General features: G+C 57.0%; 1 protein-coding gene across 3 annotated transcripts; it reads left to right on the top strand.

Annotated features, from left to right (window-relative positions):
- The first annotated feature begins 883 nt into the window (after window positions 1–883).
- On the top strand, window positions 884–22,887 carry TRIOBP (TRIO and F-actin binding protein). Of its 3 annotated transcripts, XM_056342060.1 has the most exons (19): window positions 884–1,095; window positions 2,414–2,547; window positions 3,948–4,388; window positions 5,180–5,312; window positions 5,668–6,642; window positions 6,909–7,004; window positions 12,277–12,333; window positions 12,689–12,757; window positions 13,212–13,301; window positions 14,149–14,258; window positions 14,686–15,244; window positions 15,875–15,985; window positions 17,939–18,086; window positions 18,614–18,725; window positions 19,215–19,374; window positions 19,728–19,841; window positions 20,142–20,228; window positions 21,142–21,305; window positions 22,059–22,887. In XM_056342060.1, the coding sequence occupies exons 1-18, from the start codon at window positions 982–984 to the stop codon at window positions 21,301–21,303; spliced, it is 3,672 nt and encodes a 1,223-aa protein (XP_056198035.1). In that variant the 5' UTR covers window positions 884–981; the 3' UTR covers window positions 21,304–21,305; window positions 22,059–22,887. The 3 variants fall into 3 exon arrangements, with proteins under 3 accessions (XP_056198035.1, XP_056198036.1, XP_056198037.1); XM_056342061.1 differs by lacking the exons at window positions 884–1,095; window positions 2,414–2,547; window positions 3,948–4,388; ... (1 more) ...; window positions 5,668–6,642; window positions 6,909–7,004 and adding an exon at window positions 8,300–8,477; XM_056342062.1 differs by lacking the exons at window positions 884–1,095; window positions 2,414–2,547; window positions 3,948–4,388; ... (1 more) ...; window positions 5,668–6,642; window positions 6,909–7,004 and adding an exon at window positions 9,037–9,271.
- Window positions 22,888–22,959: the final 72 nt, after the last annotated feature.

Below are 22,959 nucleotides of genomic sequence, written 5' to 3'. Positions count from 1 at the left end.
CCAATGCGAGGAAGGAGGCTGCAAGGTTGGCACCAGTGCAACTCACGGTATTGCACACGAGTGCACTGACAAACAAAACTTATAGCTTAGTTTTGGCATTAACAGTTGGCCCTGGTTCTTTTGGGGAGCAGCCATAGCCTTGATCAGCTGTTCTGACTCAAGCGTCCATGTTTAGGGAAGCAGTGGCGTGTTCGCATCAGGGTGGCTGGACTCATCCCACACAGATTGCCTGTCCGTCTGCTGGTGCCTCCTCCAGACAAATTCAGTGGAGCCCTCCCAGCACAGATCACATCCTCAAATCCAAGGACTCACTTTCAAACCCTGTGGGACAGAGGAGGTGATGGTGGGCAGGATGCTTGTGAAAAGCCAGGACAGAAGCGTGGAGTCCAGCTGTTGTGCTAGCTGTTTGTTGCCCTTCACAGTTTTGCAATTGACTGTCCTACAGGTCTCAAATTTTAGTGGGGTCAACAAGTTTAGGAAGAGTCTCAGTGGGCCTCCAAATTTCCTAAGCTTCTTAAAGCTATCACTTTATGAGCAACATATTCAAGAAGAAAGGTTTCCTTTTTGTGCCTTCTAAGAGAGCTTGCAGGAAGAAAACTTCCATCAAACAAAATAGCAGGATGTGAGCATCATTCCCTCTGTTCGCAGGGACTCCCAAACTGGGGGGTGTCATCAGTCATTTGAAGGCGCAGTGCAGTGCCCTTTTCTGTGAGGGGTCCCTGCTAGAGCATACACCCTTTTATTATCTGTAATTACATGAATCATACTGGTCACCTTGTGCCTGGATGCCTTTCGATTCCAGTATTGCCAGCTGACAGCAGCAAAGTCCAGTCTGGGAATAACATTCCTGCTTCCATAGGAACCTGAGGCTGGGAGATCCTAAGCTCTGGTCTTCTGCTGCTGCTTCTTCCTCTTTTTCCTCCTGGCTGCCACCTGCCAGCAGCCCAGCAGCCAAAGATCTTTGTGTCCCTGCTATGGACGATGTCTGGTTCAGTAGATGAAGTGCCCTGCATGAACTTTGAAGCCAACGTATTTGCAAAGAGCCTGTGCCAGCACTGTTTCCAAGCCGCAGAGGCTCACCAGCATGCTATCCAGGTGAGCTCCATCCCACCTGGAGGCTATGAATACTTCATTAAGGACCCTTTGTTTATGTTGGGACTCCATCTGCCTTTGTAAAGATGGAAATCCCTAAGACAAAGGCTCACCTGGCCTTCTAGAGGTCTTTGGGGGAAATCTGCATGGGGAGTCTTCCCAGACATGGGAATCCATCATTTAACCATGTCCAGGCCAGAGCCTGGAGCTACCTTAGCAGGGAAGGGCTGGACACTGGGTGTGAGTGGCTTGATAAATGCTGGAAGGGAAAGCAGGGGTGTTGCAAATGCAAAGCTACAAGGAGGGAAGGGGGAACTGTCAGAGCAGGGACCCACCATGGGTTAATCTCGGCTTGATGTCTTGTGGCGTTTACAGTTTACAGGCTGCCTGACCTAAAATATGGTCCTGGTGGATGTCCCTGAGGCCCCCAGCTGTCAGCTTAGGGCCAGGGCTGAGTTCTGTCCCTGGGGCAGCTGCAGCAAGCTGTTCCTGGAGGGGAAGGCAGGAGGGAGATAAATCTCATGGGACTTTGGGATCCAGGTACCTTGATCCAACACATTCTTTCGGCACAGGGCTGGAAGCACAAACCACTTGGCTGCCTCTGACCAGGCAACAGCTGGTTTCATGTTCACTGAGGGTTTCGTGTTGTTCACTGTCCTCCGGGAGTGACTGGCCTGGAATGATGAAATAGTAATGAGCCTCCCTCTCTCTTTCTTGCCCTCTCCCTCTCTCACCCTGTCCCTGGGCCCTCTAAGGTTACCTCAGCCCTTTGCCCATGATCTGCTTAGAGCTATCACCTCTGAGTGAATGCTGGCATGGGTGAGATGTGACGCAGACAGCTGGCTCCTCAGAGCCTCCCCCACTGCTGCTTATAAGCCCTGCAGGTAACAGGGCTGGGGAGGATGCTGAGATGCCTGCAAGCCCTGACAGACAGAGGCAGGGGCTGGGGCTACAGCCTTCTTTACAAAAATCTCCCTCCTTCTTGGCTCCATTGCCTCTCCCTGAGCTCTCTGGGTGGCAAGGGAGAGCAGCTGCCAGCAGCATCAATGCTGACATGGGAAGGCAGTTTCCCTGAGCCCTCATCCACACGCGCTGTCTCCGAGATGCCTGCAGCATTCAGCATCAGATAGGAGCCTGCTGGGCCTCTCTGGCCTCCAGAAGTAGGAGAAAAATCTCACTGGTGGGCTGGGAGAGGCATCAAGAGCCCCAGAGGCCAGGCTGCTCTCAGAGGAGGTAGAAGAAGGCGGCGTTTCCAAAGGGCAGCCTTCCTCCTCATCCTCAACACACTGACAGCACCACTGCACTCCCTTCTTCCTCACAGGACCATGCCACGGAGGTCACAGGGCATGATGCCGGCAGCAGCGCAGACCCAGGCGAGCCCTGGGACGCCCTCCATATTTTAGCCCCACAGTGTGAGGTATACGTGTGCGTGGGCCCAGTGGAGGGACCAGAGCGGTGAGTACTAGCTGGGAGCCATGCTGCTCCAACGAGCCCCCCTCAGTGGGAAGAGTGGAGGAGGGGGAGCGGGAAGCCAAGCAGGGGGAAATCAAATGCCTTCTCCCTGATGCTCTATTCTCTGCTGCCCGGGAAAAAAGGCTGAGCAACCCCCATGCCATGCCCTCTAACTGGGTTTCTCTTGGCTCTTCCAGGAGAGGTCAGGGGGCCACCAAAAGAGTCTCCTTCCTTCTTACTGCTTGTAGAGCAAGGCTGGTGGTCCCAGGATGGGCTCTGCCAGCCTCTGCCCATCCAGTAGAGAGAGAGCCGGTGTGGCTTGGGCTGCTGGTGCTGTCTCTCGCTTCAGAGGTCTGTGGGTTGTGCTGACCACCAGCTGTCCTCTCTCCCTGCCCCACAGCTGGCACGAGAGCAGGGGATATCCCTCGCTCAGCCCCGGAGCTGAGGGTGAGCACAGAGAAACCAGCACCAACCCCAGCGCCTGTGCCGAAGCCAATTCTGCGCTTCCCAGGGTGAGATGGGATCTCGTGATTTGGGTTATTTTGGTCTCCCCAGCCCCCTCGGCCCTTCAGTGCCACTTCTGCTGGCCACATTCAGAAGATCCTGAGTTGCAAGGGAGGGGATCAGCTGAGACCCTTAGTCCCAACAAAGGAGGCTCTTCCCCTAAAGAGCACACGAAATTCGCTTTTGGATTCCCCTATATGGGCTTCCCTATGTTTCTTGCCATGACCACAGATGTTGGGCTGGGGTCATCTTATGCTCATCCGGCTCCTCTCCTCATTTTTTTCACCAGCAGCTTTTGGGCTGAACAGGCTGTAACTTCTGATAAACGCTCTTACCTCCTTCCAGCCCCCAAAAGCTACCGGTCCCCATTGCAGAGATCTGCCCTATCTTGTCTCCCAGGACGGGGAAATGACCCGGTTGTGGGACAACACTTTGGGAACGGGCAAACGAGACATGACGAGCTACACGGGCCGCAAGGAGGAGATGCGGCCACGAGCCCCGCAGGCAGACAGACCCAGGTGGGCTCAGCCCGTTCCCTCTGGATCCTGGGTGAGAACCGAGGCACAGGGCTTTAGGAAAGAAATCTGCCCACTGAAAGCAGGTACTCTTGGTTTGCTCCTGTGTGACATCCTAGTTCTGGTTTGTTTTCCACCCCGGGGATCTCTGAAGTTCACGGCAGATCTCTATTTAGTTCAACACCTCCATGGGCATCATATGAAGGGATGAGGCCCAGAGTCCATGAGATGGCATCCCTGTGTGTGCTGACCATGAACCGTGGGTCTCCCGGGTGTTCTCTGCATGGTTTGGCGTGCCCTTGGCTTGCAGTACTGTGTCCCAGCACTCCCACCCCACCTGGAGGGAATCTGGGTTTTATCTCTGCCCTCCTGGACCGTTTCTAGCTCTCCTGCGAAGACCTGCTTTGCTGTGGACGTGGTGGCATCCCGCGTCGCTCGTGCCTCCCCCAGTAACGGCCTTCTCCCCGTCCCAGAGCACCGCACCACCAGCCAGAAGCCTGAGGAGAGCTGGCTGAAGCACCGCAAAACCAGCCCTCCCAGGGCATCAACCCCACCATGTGCCACCGCTGGCTTCTTGCCAGCCCGCAGCGACCCGTTGGGCGGTGGCAGGCACCTCACCGGCTCACGGGGTCGGGACACCCGCGGGCAGCCTGGCGGCGGGGGCATGGAGGGGCGGCATGGGCTGGAGAGGCAGGAGTACACGGTGCTGGCAGATCTGCCCAAGCTGAAGCTCCTTGGCCAGCGGGATGCTGTCGACCGCTGTGGCTCCCGCACGCTCAGCCCCGGCCGGGTGGAGGTGGAGAGGATATTTGGCTGCGAACGCAGGTGAGAAGCAAGAGGTCTCCACAGTGGCCAGAGGCAGGGAATTGCCTGTGCTATGCTCCCTACGCTGTCGCTGTCGGGGAGCTCAGCTGAGCTGTGCCTCAGGGAGAGAGCAGGGCTAGATGGCAAAGCTCAGCTTTCAGCTGTGCTTAAATTTCCCTTAAAGAAAGGGCTGGGTTTAGGCTCAGCTCCTCCGGCCTGGGGAGCTCCCCCAGTGTGGCACGCAGGCATCTGAGGCCATTGGAAAAGTGGCGTGGAGCTGCATTGCTGGAGGCGGAGGGAGCAGCCCACCCTCCTTATCCTCACAGCCACCTCCAGGAAGCTGCAGGACATGCTGCAGAGCAGGGCAGGCCACAGAAGAGGGGAAGGAAACAAGTGGTCCCCGCTCCCAGTGTCAGTGGCTCCCCAGGGATCCAGGCTCCACTGTAGGAGTCACTCAGGAAAGGATGGGGGATGCTAAGAATTACCCAGTGCTGGTTGTTGGGTCTTGGCTGGAGAAGCTAGAGTGGCTCCAGCATCAATGACACAGGGCAGGAGGGGATGTAAACGGGGACGAGGGAGTATCCTGGGCAGGTGGCTGGGATGTGAAGGACCAGATGGAGGAAAGCTTAAGGAACGGTGTGAAGAAGACATGAGTGAGGCAGTGGGACATGAAGCGATGGGGACAGGGAGAGGCTGTGGCACACATGGTGTCTGGGGCAGGTGGACATCTGTGGGGTCAGGCTTAAGTGGAGAAGGGGCTCTGCCTCTGAGCTGTGCCTGGTGGCAGCCAGACAAACTGTGTGTGCCCACAGGAAATCAGAGACCCTGGAGGCCTTCCAGGCTCTGGAGGAGGGACGTGTGGACCGGCTCGATGGCAAGACCCCTGTGCCACCCAGCAAAGGCCGCCTAGTTCGGAGGCAGTCTAGCCCCAGCCTGCCCAGGGAGGTGAGGCTTGGCTTGGCTGCATGGTGGGACCCCATGCTGCGTTGCTTTTCCCTGACACGTTTTCCTCTATTTCTGCCACATGCTTCTCTCTTCTGTTGCCCTGCTCCCCCTTCCCTGCTATGGCCAGCCCTCCCTCTGCTATGGACTGTGACTTTGCTCTTAAATGGCAGCACCCCTTTTGCCCTTTGGGTGCAAGACACTTCAGTACAGGCTAGCTCTGTGCATGAGGATGCAATTGCTGTCTGGGGAGCTTTTTAACCAAACTGTCTCCCAGCCCTAATCCTGTCTTCTTCCCTCTCACTGGCAGTTATTTTTTTTAAGAAGACTCTCTGCTTTCCGTCCCCTCTGTCCCTAGGGTCAGCGGCTCTCCTGGCAAGTCGAGCAGCGCAGCAGAGACCTCAAGGAACCTCTGCGTTCCTCCAGCCCAGCTCGGCACCCTGAGAAGTCCAGCAGGAACCAGGGTGACCCCCCACGCCCTGCTAGCCCCGGCTGGCTGCTGGAGAGAGGCAGCCGGAGCCCATGCTCCGCAAGTCCGTCCCAGCGGACGGAGAGGAGGGCAGGGGAGCCTGCGAACCCTCCTTGGCGCTCAGAAAAAAGCTGGAGGAGCCAAGGGGAGCCTAGCCGCTCCCTGAACTCGGAGAGGGGCCGAGCTGCCTGGCAGGCAGGGGGAACAGGGCAAGCCCTAGAGAGAAAGAGCCGAGGGAACTCCCTGCACCCTGTGGGCTTTGGGAAGGGCTCTGGTAACAGTGGAGTGAGCCAGGCAGGGCAACCACCACGGTCCCTCAGTCCTGGGAGGCGCACGGAGAGCACATGGAGAAGCCAAAAGGAAATGTCCCCTCCCACCCCAGTGCAGGGGACAGGGAGGCAACGGGTGAAGTCAGGGGAGCCACTGCACCTCAAGGGGCCTGGGAAGGCATCTGAATGTGGCTGGCAGAGCCTCCGGGAAAAGCTGCCACCCTCCCATGCTGGGAGGAGCACTGGCGGCAACTGGAAAGGCCAAGGCAAGCCCCTGCGCCCCACAAGCCCAACGCGACCGCCGGAGAAGGACTGGAGGGGTCGAGGGGATGCCCACCAAACACAGGCATGGGAGAAGGACTGGAAGCACCAAGAGAAGCCTGTGTGCCATGCAGACTTGATGCGCCAGCTGGGAAGGGACAGGAAAAGCCCCACAAGATGTCTGGACGTAGGACTACGGCCGGATGACAGCTGGAAAAGGCCTGAGAGTCCATCACAGCAGCTGGAGGATGACTGGAAGCACACCCAAGACACAAACAACCCAGAGAAGCCATTGGAAAGCAGCTGGAGGAACAAGAGGCTTCTCGTTTACCATGTGAGTAGGGCAGGAGCCAGAGGTGATGGGGGGACGCCATCAGGCATAAGCTGGCAAGCACAGAGTGGGTGCATTCCCTGGGTTGCAATTCTGCACTGCCCTGGCTCCCCTGGGTCCTCTGCCTGTCCAGGGAAGCCACGCTGCCTGCCTGGCACTGGGAGAAGGGAGGATGCTTCCCCCCTGGCCTGCACTGGGAGGCAGATGCTTGGATCTGGGAAACTAAGGTGAGGACCCATGGCTTCAGCTCCTGCTTTCTCCCCATGCAGCCCCAGTTGGGTGGAGCCGCCTTCCCACTGCAAAGCAGCGCTGGCTCCTCGAGAAGCCCACAGCCACGTTCGAATGCCAGTGAGAAGTGCAACAAGGTAGGTGCCAGGCTTGGGGAATGGTGAGGAAGGACAGCTGCCTGCTCTGCTCTGTGGGCAGGCAGCACCTGGCCCTCCACCGCTCACTGAGGTGCTGCCTTCCCGTGACCTCCTGGGCACCACGCTCACGAACATTCCCCTTCCCTTTGTCCTTTGTCCTTTTCTCAGTTAGGGAAACGGAGGAACGGAGCCTTTTCTTAAAGCCAGAAAGAGGCAAGCAGTAGACCTGGGACTAAAATCTCAGCATAGCTGCTTTCCTTCCCTTTATTATTGTCTGTGCTGTGATAGCACCAAAGGTTTTATGGGGATGAAGCAGGCTTTAGTGGCATGAAAGAAGATACAGGTGTATTGTGTTGGCATTCCTGGGGTACCAAAAATGCCACGAGAGTGGCCTTGGAGGGCTGCAGAAAGTGTTCTGGGAGCCCATGGAACTGCCAGCTGTGCCTAAGTCCCCCCCCCATGTGGGTCAGTCACCTTGGCCAGGTTATCCCCTGCTAGGGCCTGGCTTTTTGCTTTATGCAAGGACAAACTGCAGCAGGGCAGGAGGCTCCCAAAGGCCTCTGAAACTCGCTTCCCTGATCCAGGCTGGAGAGGAGCCCAAAGCCCTGAGCTCCCCCTGCACGACTGGGTCTGGGTCACCGCACCTATTCCAGGTTTCCTCAGCCCTGAGCTCTGGGCCAGGCACATTCACTTTGCCTTGCGGCAACAAGTGTTGCCTCTGTAATTGCACGGTGGAGCAGAGCCTGGCATTTCGTGATCCTCGGCCTCCTGCCCCCATTCCTTCGGGACCTTCTTTAGCCATTCCCCTTCCCGATGCCAGCTGGCTTTCTGGGACCTGCTTCCACTTCTGCCGAGATTGCAGCTTTAGGGGTTCGTTTTGGTGGGGGCGGCGTATAAAACCGAGCAGCTTCAGGGGTGAAGGCGAGGACCCCGCTGTGTGCACACGACGGGGCTGCTGAAAATCCCTGCCTAAAAACCCCCACAGATCCCGCCTGGATAAGGGCTGGGCTCCCGGCCTCCCCTCCTGGGGCAGCAGCGGTTTCGGGCCGTACCTCCCCGGGCTTCACCCTTGCCCGGGCCAGCCCCGGGATCGTCCCGTCCCGTCCCGTCCCTTCCCGGCAGCCCGGTGGCTCCATTGGCTGCGGGCGGCCGGGGCGGTGGCGGCTGGCTGCCATTGGCCTGCCCGGGCCCTCCCAGGAAGTTTAGGGGAAGGAAAAAAAAGTTTTTGGGTTGGGTTTTTTTTTCCTCCTTGTCTTTCTTTTTTTTTTTTTTTTTTTTAAATTAAAAAAAAAAAAAAAAAGGAGGGGGGGGAAGGCGAGCGGGCAGCGCGGGGCGGGCGGCGGAGCGGGCATGGTGGGGCCGCGGGTGCCGCCCGGCCGCTGAAGCTGCCCCGCCGCCCTGGCTGCCAGCGTCCGGCCCCACCGCGACCCCGGCCCCGGCCCCGCCGCCGGCCGCGGCGCCCCCGCCATGACGGTGAGTCGGGACCGGCCCGCGAGGTTCGGGGTTTGGGGGGGGGTCGGGGGGGTCCTCCCCCTCGGCTGGGCCCTGGGGGCGCGCAGCGGGACCCCGCGGGGCAGCCGGCGGTTGGGAAGGAGCGAGCGGAGGGCCCCCAGCTGTCAGCCGCCGCCTCCCCGGGTCCCTCCGCTCCCTGCTGGCCCGGGCACCGCTGCTCGCTGGGCGGGCTCTGGCCCTGCCCGGTGCTCGGGGCTGTGGCCGAGGCTCGGTGCCGCCTTGCCTCCCTTCCCCGTCGCCGCCGGGGCCCCCGTGGCCGCTGGGCAGCGCGGCTCCGCTAGCGGCAGCGCACCCCGCCTGCACGGACCTGGGTGCCGCGGGCGGGCGGGCTGAGGCCTGCCGAGCTCAGCGCACCGGTGACTGCGGCCGGTGCGAAACCCGCACCCCCTCCGGCATGGCGAGCTGCTGCTCCCCGAGGGAGCCAGATGCGGTTTTGGGGCTGGGAGCATCCCCCACCCGGGGCGAGCCTTCCTCGGAGCAGACCTCTGCCGGCCCTGCCAGGAAGGCTGCTGGGGACAGCGGGGTGGTGGAGGTGACAGGCCAGGCTGCTTTGGCAACACCTATAGATTCGGGAGCTGCGTGTGCACCCTATCCTGGGAGCGGTTTGTACTTCCACCAAACCGAGCTGGAGCGGTTTTGCTTTGTGTTTTGGCCTGGGGCATGCGCCTTGCAGAGCGGAGCGGGTTCCCTTTTTGGAGGAGAGGAGACGTTGTGCTTTCCGGGAGGCCGGGAGCCCCTCGCACCGTCTCTGGGAGGTGAGATGAAGCGGTGCTCTGGGACCTGCTGCTCTGAGGAGCTTTTGGGAGCAAGACGAGGGGGATGCACAGCGATGGCAGAGGCTGGTGATGGAAGGAGCGCGTCTGATCATCCTGTCCCTCCTCTCAGACACTGCGCTTTCTCAGCCTGCTGCTGCCTCTTCCCCCTCCACTTCTCCATCCTGGCGCCTCTGTACCACCCAGGAACCATTCTTTTGCTCTCACCCACTCCCCTTTCCTTCTTTGGTGTTTACATTCTTCGGATACTTGCAGGCTGTTATCACCTCCCCTGTAGCCCTTCTTCAGCCAGAGCAGGCAGCCACCTCTCTTTAACCTGCTGTTGTAAGCCAGTCCTTCCAGTGTCACCGCTGTCCCCAGCTGCTTGGGACCCCTTCTGGTGCCTCTACCTGGCCAGCTGCAAGGCCAAACGTATAGCTGGTGGGTATGGATACAACTAGGCAGAGTTGCTGCTGCCACCCCCCGAGCCGAAGCCTCGCTGTCTGCAGCCCCGAGTTGCACTGCAGGACTGTGCATTTTGCTGGGGGTGCATCCTGCCACATTCTTGTGTCTCTGGCACCCGGATCTCTCCCAGCAGTTTGGCTTTCCTGGCCATTTCCTCCTCCTGCCACTGGGCCACTTCCTCTGGATGGGGGGTTCAGTGTGAACCCTGCTCTCTTCTTTCCCAGTATCCCAAACTCTTTATGCCAGATGAGGAAGGTGGATTTGGTTGTGGGGAGGTGGAGAAAAGCATCAGTTGATGCCTCATCCTATGGTTCTGGCCTTGCCATGACAAAAATAGTTCAAAGCCAATACCAGAGCTGCGGCTCCATGCCTTGGGGGTGGCAGCGAAAATGGAGCCACCAGGGAAAACAGGAGTCCTGTGCAATTTGCCCAGTTGGAAGAAGCCCTCCGGGGGGAGGGGGGGTTCTGGCCCCAGCACTGCATCAGGGGCAGCAGTTCTGGCAGGACTTTGTGCCAGTTTTCCCGGCAGCATACATCCCATTAATGTTCGTTGTTTTGGCACCTAATGCTTTGGGATTGTAAATCCTCAATAAGATGAGACCCAGCTGAGCTGTGCAACAGCCCCAACCGGGAGTCCTTTCACTCTGTCTCTCCCTATATTGTTTTTTCACCTCCACGTAGCCTGCCCTCTCTTCTGCTGAGCCGAGTGCACGTGTGGCCTGGGAGGGGGGGAGGTTGCACTTTGATGTTTTGCCTCCTTTCCTTCCCTCCCACTGCTCCCAGTTCGGAGCCGGAGCTGAAGTCACCGGATTAGAAGGGATAACGGGAAAAAGGGTGGAGCTGCTGCCACAGGGAAGGAATTAATTTTCGGGGCACAATTTCAGGGCAGCAGCAGGGCTGGCGGGACATCCGGCTTCATACGGATGGGGATGCATGTGTCCCCCTCATCTCCCAGCTGCTGGCAGCGCATATCACCTCGGTGGGAGGTGAGGCATGGGAGCCCTCTGTGTCCTTTCGCTTTGGTTTTCCTCCCTTCTCAGGCAGCTTGGGGCCACCATCGGATACTTCTGGCAGAGCCTGAGTCTGTAGCAGCTGGTGACCCTCCCCTTGGCGAGCCTCCGTGTGCCTGCTCGAACCAGTAGCCAGAGTGCTGGGGTGGGCCGGCGTACTCGCCCCTTGCCACCCCATAACCTTGGGTGTAACCCAAGAGTGGCAGCTCAGGAGATGAAAACAGGGGAAGGCTCAGCCCAGCTGGGCAGCCAGGGAGTTGGGCTTGCGGGGCAGCCACGGCTGGCCACCAGGCTTGTTCTGGGGGTGTGGAGTGGCTGTGCCAAGCCACCCCTTCTTGCCAGCTTGGTCTTGGGTCGCAGTTGTGGCGTGTAGGGACCACTGGTGGCTTCCACAGGGCTGGCAGTTTTGGTGCAGAGTGCTGGGAGGTCCAGCTCTGGCACCGTCACCTCTCTGGCACTGTCCGCACTTGGCTCTGCTGCGGAAGGGACAGATCAGCAAACTCTGGCTTCCCGGGGAGAAGAGGTATTGGGCTGAATTATTTGGTGGCGTAACTTCTCTGGAGCCAGCAGGGTTAGGAAAGAGGGACTGGCTCCAGCCTGTTTAGCTGAGGGCAAAACGAGGAAGAGTGGTTCCCCTGAGTCAGCTTTCTGGCACTCCACCTTGGGAAGGAGATAAACTGGTTGGGATGCCGCACCAGTGGCATGAGGTTAGGAGGAGGGGGAGCAGGGGGAAACTTCTTTCTAGCACAGGGTGATTTGGGTGAGATTCTGTTCATCCTTACGTTTGGTAGCGGTGGCCAAGCCTGGGCTGAGGGCAGGCTCTGCAGCAGGAGGAAGCAGAAAGCTGGGTAAGAGGAGCCCCCAGCACCTTGGAAAGGATTGAGTCTTTGCGAGTGTCAAGTCTCTGAGAGGATCAAGCACTGGTTGTGACTCTGATTTCATCTCTACCCTGGAGCACATTGTTTAAAGGCAATGTGTTTTCACAGCTGTTGAATTGCCTCCTGTACATTTGCGGTGAGGGCGGTTTTGTAGAGAACTACTCACTTCTTCAATAAAAGATTGGTGGTGAAGTTACCAGAGGGACAGTAGCCCTGGGGCATGGATGGCCATGGTTTGGACAAGGTGTGTTTGATTCTTTGTGACTTTGCCTCCATCTCTGAGGCAAGCCCCATCAGTGGCAGTGAAACGCTCCCTTCTGCCTGCTCTCCTTGTCCCTGCTTCCCCCCCCTGAATAAATACCTCTGAGGCACCTTGTGGAAAGCTCCCTGCTGCATATTTTCCTTTCATTTTTTTTAAAACCTCTTTCCTTATCTCCTGCTTCCTCTTACAGGAACGACTGCCTGCTGCTGAGAGCTAAATCCAGTTCTGCTTCACCACCGGGTCCTACACCCCCATGAATTTCCTAAAAGCAATGCCAGGCCATTCCCACTGTTATTCTGCCACTGGAGACTCGCCTTCCACCCCCTGGCATGAAAAGACCTTTTGTGTGTCGCTCCAAGACAGTAACCCTCTGTTTTTTCCTCTCCTCTCCAGCCGGATCTCCTCAATTTCAAGAAGGGATGGATGTCCATCTTGGATGAGCCGGGAGAGGTAAGCTCAAGGTGGAGGTCTGCCTCTTCCCCCAGCCCCTGCTGCTAGAGATCCCCTGGTGAGCAGCCAGTTTCCTTCCCCCTCGCTTGCTGAGGTCACTCCGGCTGGGAAAGGCAGCAGGAAGCCTTTGGTGGAGGTGCCTTGCTCTGTGTGCAGGCATGGAGGTTCACCCAGCGCCCCTCTTCCAGCCGAGGGGTGTGAGGGGGAGCTGGAAGGGATGTGGAGGAGGGGGAAGAGAAGGCCAAGAGGTCACAGTGCAGAGCGTCCCTCCCTGTTCCTACGTTTCCCCCGGTAACTGCCTATCCATTTCCCTCCTGTCTTTTCCCTTCCCTCCCCCTGCCCGATCCGCCTGCAGTGGAAGAAACATTGGTTCGTGCTGACTGACTCAAGCCTGAGGTATTACCGGGACTCGAACGCAGAGGAGGTAAGTATGGCCAGCTTTTCTCCAGCCTTCTCTTGCTTCCTGGCCAGCACGGAGAGGAGTGCAGCCCTGGCGTAACCAGCATGCTCCGGGGAGAAGCAGCAGCATCATGTCCTCCTGAAGGGCACTAGAGGTGGCAAGCTGCTCTTCCCAAAGGGGTGACGAAGGGGATGGGTATCTGAAGGTGGGGTGGTGAAGCCTGGTGGGCTGTCAGTGCTGGGAGGTGAGGAGAAGGGCTGGTCCTGTGGCTGGACATCTCTGATGCTCTCCATCGACACTACTGGCTGCCCTTGGGTTAAAAGAGGCCACGCTGTGCTGGGGAGCTGAGACCGGCTCCTGGAGAGCTGTGGGATGAAGGCGGAGGCTGCCTGTGCTTTGTTTATGGTGCTGACAGGTGATGGGAGCTTTTTCAAAGCTGGGTTTGCACTGATGTCCTAATGGGTGGCTGTGCTTTCAGGCTGATGACCTTGATGGAGAAATTGACCTCCGCTTCTGCACAGACGTGACAGAGTTTGCGGTGCAGCGCAACTATGGCTTCCAGATACATGTGAGTGTCTGGCACTGTGTGGACATGGAGCAGTGGCACCAAGGGACACTGGGTGGCAATGCTTGTTCCCTCCCCATGCTGAGATGCCGAGAGGCAACCCATGCAAACCTTTGGCAAGGCTAGTTGGTGATGCGTGGGTGGCAGTGCTCAGGGACATGAGTGCTGCCCACCTGGAAAGGATGGAGGAGGAGGAGGGAGGCTTTGCAGGGCTGACCAGAGGCTGTGCTGGAGGGGGCCCAGGAGCCAAGCTAAATGCCAGGAGTGTTTACTTGACGAGTTGTCCAAGGCACCTTCTCTAGAGCTGCGGGGAGGGAGTGGTGAGCACTGCAGATCTCAGTGTAGCCTGGCTGACTGTGCTGTAAGTAACAGCCTGTACCCTGGATCTGGCCCCAGCACAAACTTGGCTACTTGCTGTAGCAGCAGGAGGTGACTGCTAAGGCAGCACAAAACCCGGCATCTCTGGGTATGCAGAGCTGGGCACTTCACGGTCTGGGTTCCCCTGTGGCCTGCTGCTGTAGGGAACCTCACCCCAGCGCTGGTGCCCAGCTCCCGGCACCTGAATGGCTGGATTGCACTGCCTCACGTTGGGCCAGGTGTGTCAGCAAAGTTTCTTTGGTCTTTGCCTGGAGATGGTCTCATGGAGGATGTGTAATGGGCTTCCCCACAAAAAGCATGTCCCTGCTCCCACCCCTTCACCTGCCCCTAAGAGTCTTTGACACAGCAGGTGGCCTCTTTAACACTGTCAACCACCTGTGCAAGCAGGTGCCTGGGGGTCTTGGGGAGCGAGCGGGAGCTGCTTGTACCTCCACTGGGTGCTGACGGGGCTTCTGTTGCCTCCCCATTGCAGACAAAGGATGCCGTGTTCACCCTCTCAGCAATGACCTCGGGCATCCGGCGCAACTGGATCGAGGCCCTGAGGAAGAACGTGCGGCCGGTCAGTGCTCCGGATGTCACCAAGTAAGAGCTGCCCCACGCTGCTTCACTTCTTCCTCCTCTTTCTGCCCCTCTCCCCTGACAGGCAGGGACTGGAAAGGCCCCTCTGGAAATCCGGCTGCTCCTAGATCATCCCTGCCTTCCGCTCCTCCTGAACATGGCCTGGATACACCAGCCAGTGGCAGGGGTTGAGAGCCTGGTGGCTCCCATTGTTGCACCCACTTTTTGCCTTGCCACATCAGTTTAGCCCGGTTTCTCCACCAGCATGGCTAGAGCTGGGGTGGAACCCATTTCCTCAAGGGGTGGGATGCTACAGGCCTAGCTCCACGCTCAGTGGGATTTTGTAAGGCTGGGCTGAGTGAGGACTGAGCCTTGGGCAGTTGATGGTGCCTCCGCTGGCATCCTTTCCCACACCATGCCTCTCCTTCACCAGCTGTCGCTCTGGTTTCAGGCTGGCTGACTGCGACAAGGAGAACTCCTTCCATAACTGTGTCCCCCAGAAGGGCTCACTCCGGTTGGAGGAGCAGCAGCGGCCAGGCTTGGGCTCTGAGGGAAACTTGAAGGGTGGACACTGGAAGGCAGATGGACACCGCCATGCCTTTGACTACGTGGAGCTGTCTCCCCTGCCGCAGGACCCCGGGAATCAGGCGTCCCTGCAGAAAATGAGAGGGAGCTTGAGGATCTCTGATCGAGCTCCCAAGCATGAGGAGCTGGAGCGGGATCTGGCTGTCCGTTCGGAGGAGAGGCGGAAATGGTTTGAGACCCCTGACAGCAGGGTCCCAAACAGCGATGGCCCAGTGGGAGACTCTTCCTGCAAGGTGGGGGAGCAGGACCTCCCCACTCCCCCACTTTCGGAGGACCAGCGGATTCAGCTGAATGAGGAGATAGAGAAGAAGTGGCTGGAACTGGAACGCCTGCCCTTGAAGGACTCACGGCGGGTGCCCTTGACAGCACTGCTGAACCAGAGCAAGGGAGGCCACAAAGAGACCAATGAGATGCTGAAAAAGGAGGTAAGAGCATCCCTTCTCTCTCAGACCAGGATTCTGGTGGCCCCTTAGTGTGGTGCTTGGCAGTAGGAGGCTCTGCAGAAGAGCAGGGCAGAGGTGCAGAGAGGTGTTCGTTCTTTCTGGCTCTGTTTGCCACCCCTCAAGTGCATGGGAGCTTTTGCAGCCAGGTAGTACAAGGCCAAAGATCTGCTCTCACACACTTGGAGAGGTTGCCCAGGCCATGTTTTGATCCAGGATAAGTTAGTTGGTGGCACTGCTTACATGGAGTTGGTGTTTCCCAGGAGTACATCCACAGCCTCTCTTCTCTGGCTGTTCACAAATCTGCAGGTGCTTCACCCACCAGCTTTTGAAAGGACCTGTGCGCTTGTCTGTTGTCCCAGCTACATGTGTAGTGGTGGTTTCCTCCAGCACAGATCCACACCTGGAGGCTGGGATGTCTCCTCCTCTCCTTGCTAACACTTACCAGGCTGGGGAGTGGCTCTGCCAATTTGATCCCTTTGCAGGCTGCTGTTCCTGTCGGAAGCTGATGCCTCCATTGGCCATGAACACTAAGCCCAGTGTTCAAATGCAGCGCGCTGGTCAGGCCACAGCACTTTTGTGCCCCTGACTATCTCTCTCCCCTCCCTGGTGCAGGTCCAGTCACTGCGGGCACAGCTGGAGTCCTGCCGGGCCCGAAATGAGAGCCTTCGGGAGGCGGTGAAATCCCAGGGAGATGGCCATGTGCCCCGGGGGTACATTTCACAGGTGAGCAGGGTGCTGGACACAGGACTCTGGGGTCTCTTCCAGTCCGAAGCTGGGAAATGCTGGGACCCAGCTCATTGCTGAGCAGGTATCGCTAATCATTGGGTTGCCATGGTGACCCAAACTGTGCCCACTTGTAATCAATGTTAATTACATAAAGGCTGGTGTGTGTTGCCTAGCCTTAAAGGGGACAGCATAAATGGGGAGGAGGAGGAGGAGCATTAGGGGAAGCGTGCAGGATCTGTGCCCTAGCTTGGAGGTGGGTCAGCAGCCTTCTGCTGAGCCACCTGTCCAGCGGTTTGCAGCTCGCCACATGTGGTTCTTGCTAACATGAGCTCCCAAATCCCTTGTTAAAAGCAGTCCGTCAGGCCCTGGGGATCTCCTGTTCCTGCCAGAGCCGCCTGAGCCCTGAAGGTCACTTTGACAGTGCAGCCGGTTTGTTTGCTGGGGTGGCACGTGGGAAAGCCCGCAAAGCGGAGTTTGCTCATGCTTCAGCCTCTGGCTTCTCTTTGTTTATTTATTTTCCCCCCTACATGGACTTGTCCAAAGCAAGTGGGGTCACATCCCACAGGGATTTCCTGAGAGTAGGCTGCCATTCCACCAATCTGTGGGGATTTCAGGATGTGTCCTACGTGTCAAAAGAAATTGGGGGAAAGGAAATGGGGTCTGGTGAAGCCTGTTGCAGCAGGCTGGCTGTACCTAACCCAGATAAAGAAACCCACAAGTCCTGAGGTGCCCAGCCCAGCCACTTACCAGTCGCTCTGTCTTCTTGATTTAATATTTACAGCTCACAGGCCTCTTTATGGTCAAAAAACCCAAAAGGAGTGAGGAGGAATGGCAACTTACCTTCCTAATAACTTGTCTCAAAAGGCCAGCATTTCACATCTGAGGCCAAACTTGGCCTTTCCCCAAGGGCTCATTTTCCCTCAGTCTGCTGAGGTCCACAGCCATTCCGTGGGCCGATCACCAAATTGATCCGTTGCTTTTTCCTTTGGTTCATCTGTGAAACTTCACACCTTCCCTCATCTCAGTAGGGAGGAGTAGCCAGAAAGGACTTGCATTTCTACAATGTGTTGCAGCACCCTTTATATCAGCCTTCACCTTAGTACTGGGGGAAGGAACGGGACAGCAAGGGGCTGTTGGGGGATGGATGCGATGTGGCACTCTGGTGATGTCTTAGAGGCCCTGACTTTTAAAATAATACTGTGGCATGGTTTGGGGGTGAACAAAACCTTCCTGAGGGGCTTGGGGTGGTGCTTCAAGTATCTGGAGGGAGAGCAGAGGTGTAGCTCCAAAGTAGGAACCGCTTTGTTTGGCGGTAACCCCAATTCACCACAGTGCTCAGCATTGAAAGAACAATCCCCTTGATCTCAGAGCCATCAGAAAGGAGGGCAAGCTGTGTGAGGAGGATCCCTAACCATTAGGCTTTGTGGAGGGCTCTTTGGCAGCCTCTGTTGGGCCACAGGGCAGTTCAAGGTGTCAGTTTTCAGGAGAAGAGGCTCAGTTTTCATTGATTCTGAGGGATGCTACTTCATTTAAAAGGCAGATACTGAGATGCAGTTCCCTCTGTTGATCTCCTTCAGCCAGGCAGTGCAGCCTGGTGGAGGGTCTGGACTGAGTTGTCAGGTGTGTCATTCCCAGCTCTTGGCCCAAGACAGACATTCCTGTCTTGCTGCTTCAGTTTTGAGAAGAGCAAGAGGAATGTTTCATCCTTCACAAAGCACAAAGGTTGCAAGATGTGCAGCCCTATCAAATAGTTGTGTTCACTGATAAAAGTTCCACCTCACTTCCAGAAAGAAATGACCCTCATGGCAAATGGTCTCACTTCTCTCAAAATGGCCCTGGACTCGAATGAGGTTTGCAAAGGCAGACATCAGCTCAGCCCGGTACCTGTCCTGGCCCAAGCCTTTGCTCTTGCCTCCTGGTCCCTCACCCCTCCTTTCTTTGGCACGGCAGGAGGCCTGTGAGCGCAGCCTGGCTGAGATGGAGTCGTCCCACCAGCAAGTGATGGAGGAGCTCCAGAGGCACCACCAGCGGGAGCTGGAGCGGCTGCGGCATGAGAAGGAGCGGCTCCTGGCAGAGGAGGCGGCAGCAACGGCAGCAGGTAGGAGTGAACACCAAGCCATGCCCCCACTTAGGAGGGTCCCTCCTGCCTCTCCCAAATGTCTCTTGCCAGAAACCAGTCATCCTAGTCACCTGGAGCCACACTGCTAACCCTACTGGTGTGAGGCTGATGCTCCTTGGAGCACGAGTTTGGTACTCCTCAGACCTGTGCTGTGGAGGCTGTTTGGGGCTGGGGGTTTGGGGTGGTAAAGATGCGGTGGGAAATGGGTTATTTCCTCTGTGGATGGGTAGGAGGGGGGTCAGCACCTTCTAGGTGGACGGGGCTGGCAGAGGTGGCAGAGAGCTCCCACACTGCCCCGTATTGGTCTAGTTGGCAGCATTTGGTGCATTGGGATGATCCTGGGGCATGGAGAAGGTGGGGTATGCCCTGAGGGCAGGAGGGGGAATCTGCAAAGAGGTCTGGGAGCCCGCAGCAGCAAGAACTCAACCAGTTCCCTGGTGTGGTTTCCCCATATGTGCCGGAACTTGCGCAGCCTGATCCCCCATCTCCCATTGCCCCTTCTGCAGCCATCGAGGCATTGAAGAAAGCCCACCGGGAGGAAATGAATAAGGAGCTGGGCAGGACACGAAGCTTCCAGCAATGCAGCTCGATCTCAGATGCCCTCCAGAAACAGCACCAGTAAGAAACCACCTGTCCCGCTCCCATTGCCTGATGTTGCCGCCATGTGCCAGTGTCACTGCACCCTGGTTGCAGCCATAGCCCCCAACTCTCCCTCCTGTCACTTCCCCAGCTCCCTCTGTGGGCTTGGTGGGTGCCCGGCAGTGACTGCCAGGGCTGCTGGAGCTGTAGGGCAGGGAGGTTTATCCCCTGCTTGGCTATTGTAGCACCTCTGTTTTCCCTGCAGCTCCTCCATTTTTCCTATAGCTTCTTCCCTCTGTTTTCTTTATGGAAAGCTCCTCCATTTTTCCTTCATGGCTTGAAGCTCCTAGAAGCACCATGCTCACGTGCAGGAGGGTGGGAAATAAAGCCTTGGTCCACAGGGAACGTTGTTTTGTGCCAATGACTGATGGGGGCAGAGGCTGCCCATGGCAGGGGGGGAAGGTGATGTCAGTGGCCAGGGGCCAGCAAAAGTTGCAGGGCAGCAATGAGCCAGCACCTCTTTGGCAGGTTGGACGTGGAGTCCCTGAAGCGGGAGCTGCAGGTGCTTTCTGAACAGTATTCCCAAAAGTGCCTGGAAATCGGGGAGCTCACCCAGAAGGCAGAGGAGCGGGAGCAGACACTGCAGTGCTGTCAGCAGGAAGGGAAGGAGCTCCTCCGGAAAAACCAGGCAAGAGAAGGGCTTTCCCTGCCAGCAGAGACCGCCGAGCATGTTCCTCCCTTGCACAGCCCAGCCCTTGTGTTAAAACTCCCCTACTTGTTCCCATTTCTTCCCTTCTGAGACTTCATCATCATCAGGAAAAAAAAAAAAAAAAAAAGTTAGAGGCTGTGGATGGGCTTGTCTTAACTATCATGTTAAATATGGTGAACGTACTTTGCTGTTGTAGGTGCTGTAACCTATGGGCAGAGGGTTACAAGAAGGTCTCTCGAAGCTGGAGTAGGGCTGGCTTGAAGATGGAGAGGTCAGGACAGCAGAGAGGCCTGTGCCATGGCGAATCTGATGTCTTTTGGTTTTGCCTGCAGGAGCTGCAGACCCGTCTCTCGGATGAGATTGGGAAGTTGCGAAGCTTTATTTCATCGCGGGGCTCTGGGGACCGCTCTTCGCACAACAACGAGCGGAGCTCCTGTGAGCTGGAGGTACGGAGTCCCCCCCTGTGCTGCCCCCCTGCCTCTATCCCCACCCTGTGCTGGGGGTCTCCTCACGGTGGTTTTGGCTGGGAGCGGGTGGGAGTGGGGTGCCGGATGGAGCAGTGGGCTGGTGCAGGAAGCAGGTACGCAAGCTTCCCCTTCGCTGCTCTCCTGGGCTGCTCACGCTGTTTCCTGCCCCAGCCCTCCTGGCCCTTCCTTCCTTTTCCATTGCCACGCTTGCGCCAGGACCTGCTGGCCTTTCTGAGGCTCCTGAGTCATCTCTGATTCCTCTCCCTACTCCTGGCCCAGGTGCTGCTGCGGGTGAAGGAGAACGAGCTCCAGTACCTAAAGAAAGAGGTGCAGTGCCTCCGGGAGGAGCTGCAGATGGTGCAAAAGGTTGGTGTTTTCTGGGAGCCATTGGGAAATTAAGCAGGAGAGGGGAGGGAGGGGAGCACCAGGGCTGCATGTCAGCAGGATTCAGCTGGGTTTGATGGGATTCTTGGGCCAAACTCTCTTGTGAGTTGTGCTCCTTGTCCTGGCGTGCTCCTGAGTGCATAAGCAGCCACATGCTCTGAGCAGCACAGGCTGGTGTAGACTTCCCTTGTACAAGGGAAATGTCATGGAGACTGCTGCTGGTTTCCCAGATGTATGTACACGTAAGTGTGGACAAGCCAGGAGCCCTTCTTTCCCAGGTGGGAAGCCTGGATGAAGTCTGCCCAGTGCTCTGCTTGCCCAGCCACCTTCTCTTCCTCCAGTTGTCATCTCGCTGGGTAGATGAGTTTCCTTGGGCACAGCTGCTGGGTGTGCTGCTCCCTCCACTGGCAGCAGCTCCTTCAGAGGGATTTTCAAAGACCCCTGCCAAAGGGGAACCTGAAAGAAGCTTTGCGATTCAGTGATGCTCCAGGAGTTTATAATTTTCTCACTTAAGATTTTTTGCTGTATGAGTGACTGGGCTGGGACTGGCTTTTTCCGTGGCCTTTATCTTTAGTAGGGCTTATTTTTCCCACATGAATGGCCCAAATGCACACAAGCCATAGTAAATCCCACATCTCCTCAATCTGATATTGTAGATCGCCACTACTGTGGGACCAGTGACCCTGCCTTCCTTCCCTGCCTGGGGTTTGGGAAATGCTACCTCCATGGTCTTTTTCTGAATGGTTTCTGTGTGGCCTGGATTGGGATGGGCTTCAAACATGGGATTCACTTTCACCTCCTCACCTGCTGGCCTTTCTGCTGCTGGGCTTGCCTTGTCACCCCCTTCCCTATTATTGGCCCTAAAACCTCTTGACCCCTTTCCCTTCTCTGGCAGGATAAGAGATTTGCGTCAGGGAAATACCAAGATGTCTATGCAGAGCTGAATCACATCAAGGTGCGCTCGGAGCGAGAGATCGAGCAGCTGAAGGAACACCTGCGCCTGGCTATGGCGGCTCTGCAGGAGAAGGAGTCACTGTGCAACAGCGCTGGCGAGTAATGGTGAGCACCAGTGATGCTGTGATGTCCCCTGCAGGTGCAAGTGGCTGAGACTGGCTGCCCCGCATTGACAAGGAGATGGAAGCTGCCAGTTCCTCCTGCTGCAGAGTGTTAAAACTTTAGGCTTAAACTCTTCCTTCTCTGCTTCTTGCATTCTCTCATCCTGCACCCCTGGCCCTCCTTTTGTGCCTGACATTCTCGCAAGGTGCTCAGCCCCCTTCCTGCCATGCTGCTCTTGACGCTGCTCTTGATGCTCCTGCAGCTAGCACCAAGCACTGCTCAACCAGGCTGGAGGTAGGAGCCAGCCACATGCTGGCCTTCGCCCTGTGGCTTGGGTGACAGCGTGGGGGCAGTTATGTGCTACCTACATAGGTAATGTTTCTGCTGCATTCACCTTTGAAGCAGTTTCTCTATCGCAGCATGGAAATTAGGTCTGCAACAAAGCAGCCCTGACTAGACCCAGCCCTCCTCCCACTCGCATCTGTGGGCATGCCTGCTGCATCTGGGGAGGGAAGCAGGGTGACAGGAATGAGGTTGTCCTGTTGTCCAGAGCAGTTCTGCTTCTTGCCTGGATGCAGTGGCCATCAGGATTGGGGTCACCCTGCTCCACCAGCATTTGCTGGTGGGCACCAAGATGCATGGGTCTGTAGCAGGGCTCCAGATGGCCATCTCCTGGGGGAGGAGAAGATACGGTATTTCTGAGCTCAGTGGAGTCTTTCTAAACCAGGTCTGGTTTTCTCTTTTCTCTCTCTCCAGGTCTTCTCTTCATTTGTTTATCTGTTCTTGTTTTGTATTTGCTCCATTCCTCACTTGCAGGGAAGGTGGGGGGGGTGTGTGTGTTGAATCCCATCTGTTATCACCTTGATGAGGAATCCCACACACACCCCAACCTCCTCAGTCCCCTCCCAAAGCTTTTTTGATGAACCCCTTTTGCCTGCATACCTGAGCACATTGTTTGGACTGGCTCCTTACATGCACCTTCTTCAGGATTTTATATGTGAAAATTATATTTTATAGAGGAATTTTTCTGCCTCCCTGGGAAGAAGGGGAAGAGAAGGGGGAAAACTTTTACTGCATCACCAGAATTTTTACCCTAACAAAGAGAATCTGGTTCCCCAACCCCCTCCCAGCCCCATTGCTCCTGGCCGCACAGCCACCTTCAGCACATATTCTGTCTGTTCCAAATGTCTCTGTGGACCATCCTGGGATGTATGGTGAGGATCATGACCCCTCCACCTATGCACTCCGTGCCAACCCCAGGGACCTGCAAAGAAGACATGCAAGCCATAGGAGGGAGCTGCTGGGGCAGTCTGCCATGGATATGCTTGCCTGGGACTTTTGAAATAGGAGACCTTGGCAAGAGTCCGCATGATCGAGCTCTCTCTGTGACTGTCCTTTGGCTCCTTTGAGAACCCAAGCTGGCAGAAGCCCAGAGCCAGGGGGCTTTTCCTTTCCAGGGAAGAGGAGCTGTGACGCTGCTACTGCACCTGCTGGAGCCAACCCCCTCCAAGGTGGCAGCTGCTGCTGCTCTGCTACACCCTTCAACTTTTAACTTAATAAAATCTTCCCTTTTCGCTGAGAAAAATGTGTTCCTTGAGGGGAAGGCTTGCCACATGGCCCTAACCCAGTGTGGCAGTGGGGTGTCATTTTTCCAGGT

This window comes from Falco biarmicus, chromosome 5 (assembly GCF_023638135.1).
Source record: "Falco biarmicus isolate bFalBia1 chromosome 5, bFalBia1.pri, whole genome shotgun sequence".
NCBI classification, from domain to species: Eukaryota; Metazoa; Chordata; class Aves; order Falconiformes; family Falconidae; genus Falco; species Falco biarmicus.
Note: the sequence above shows the minus strand (reverse complement) of the source record. Positions and strands in the feature narration are given on the sequence as shown.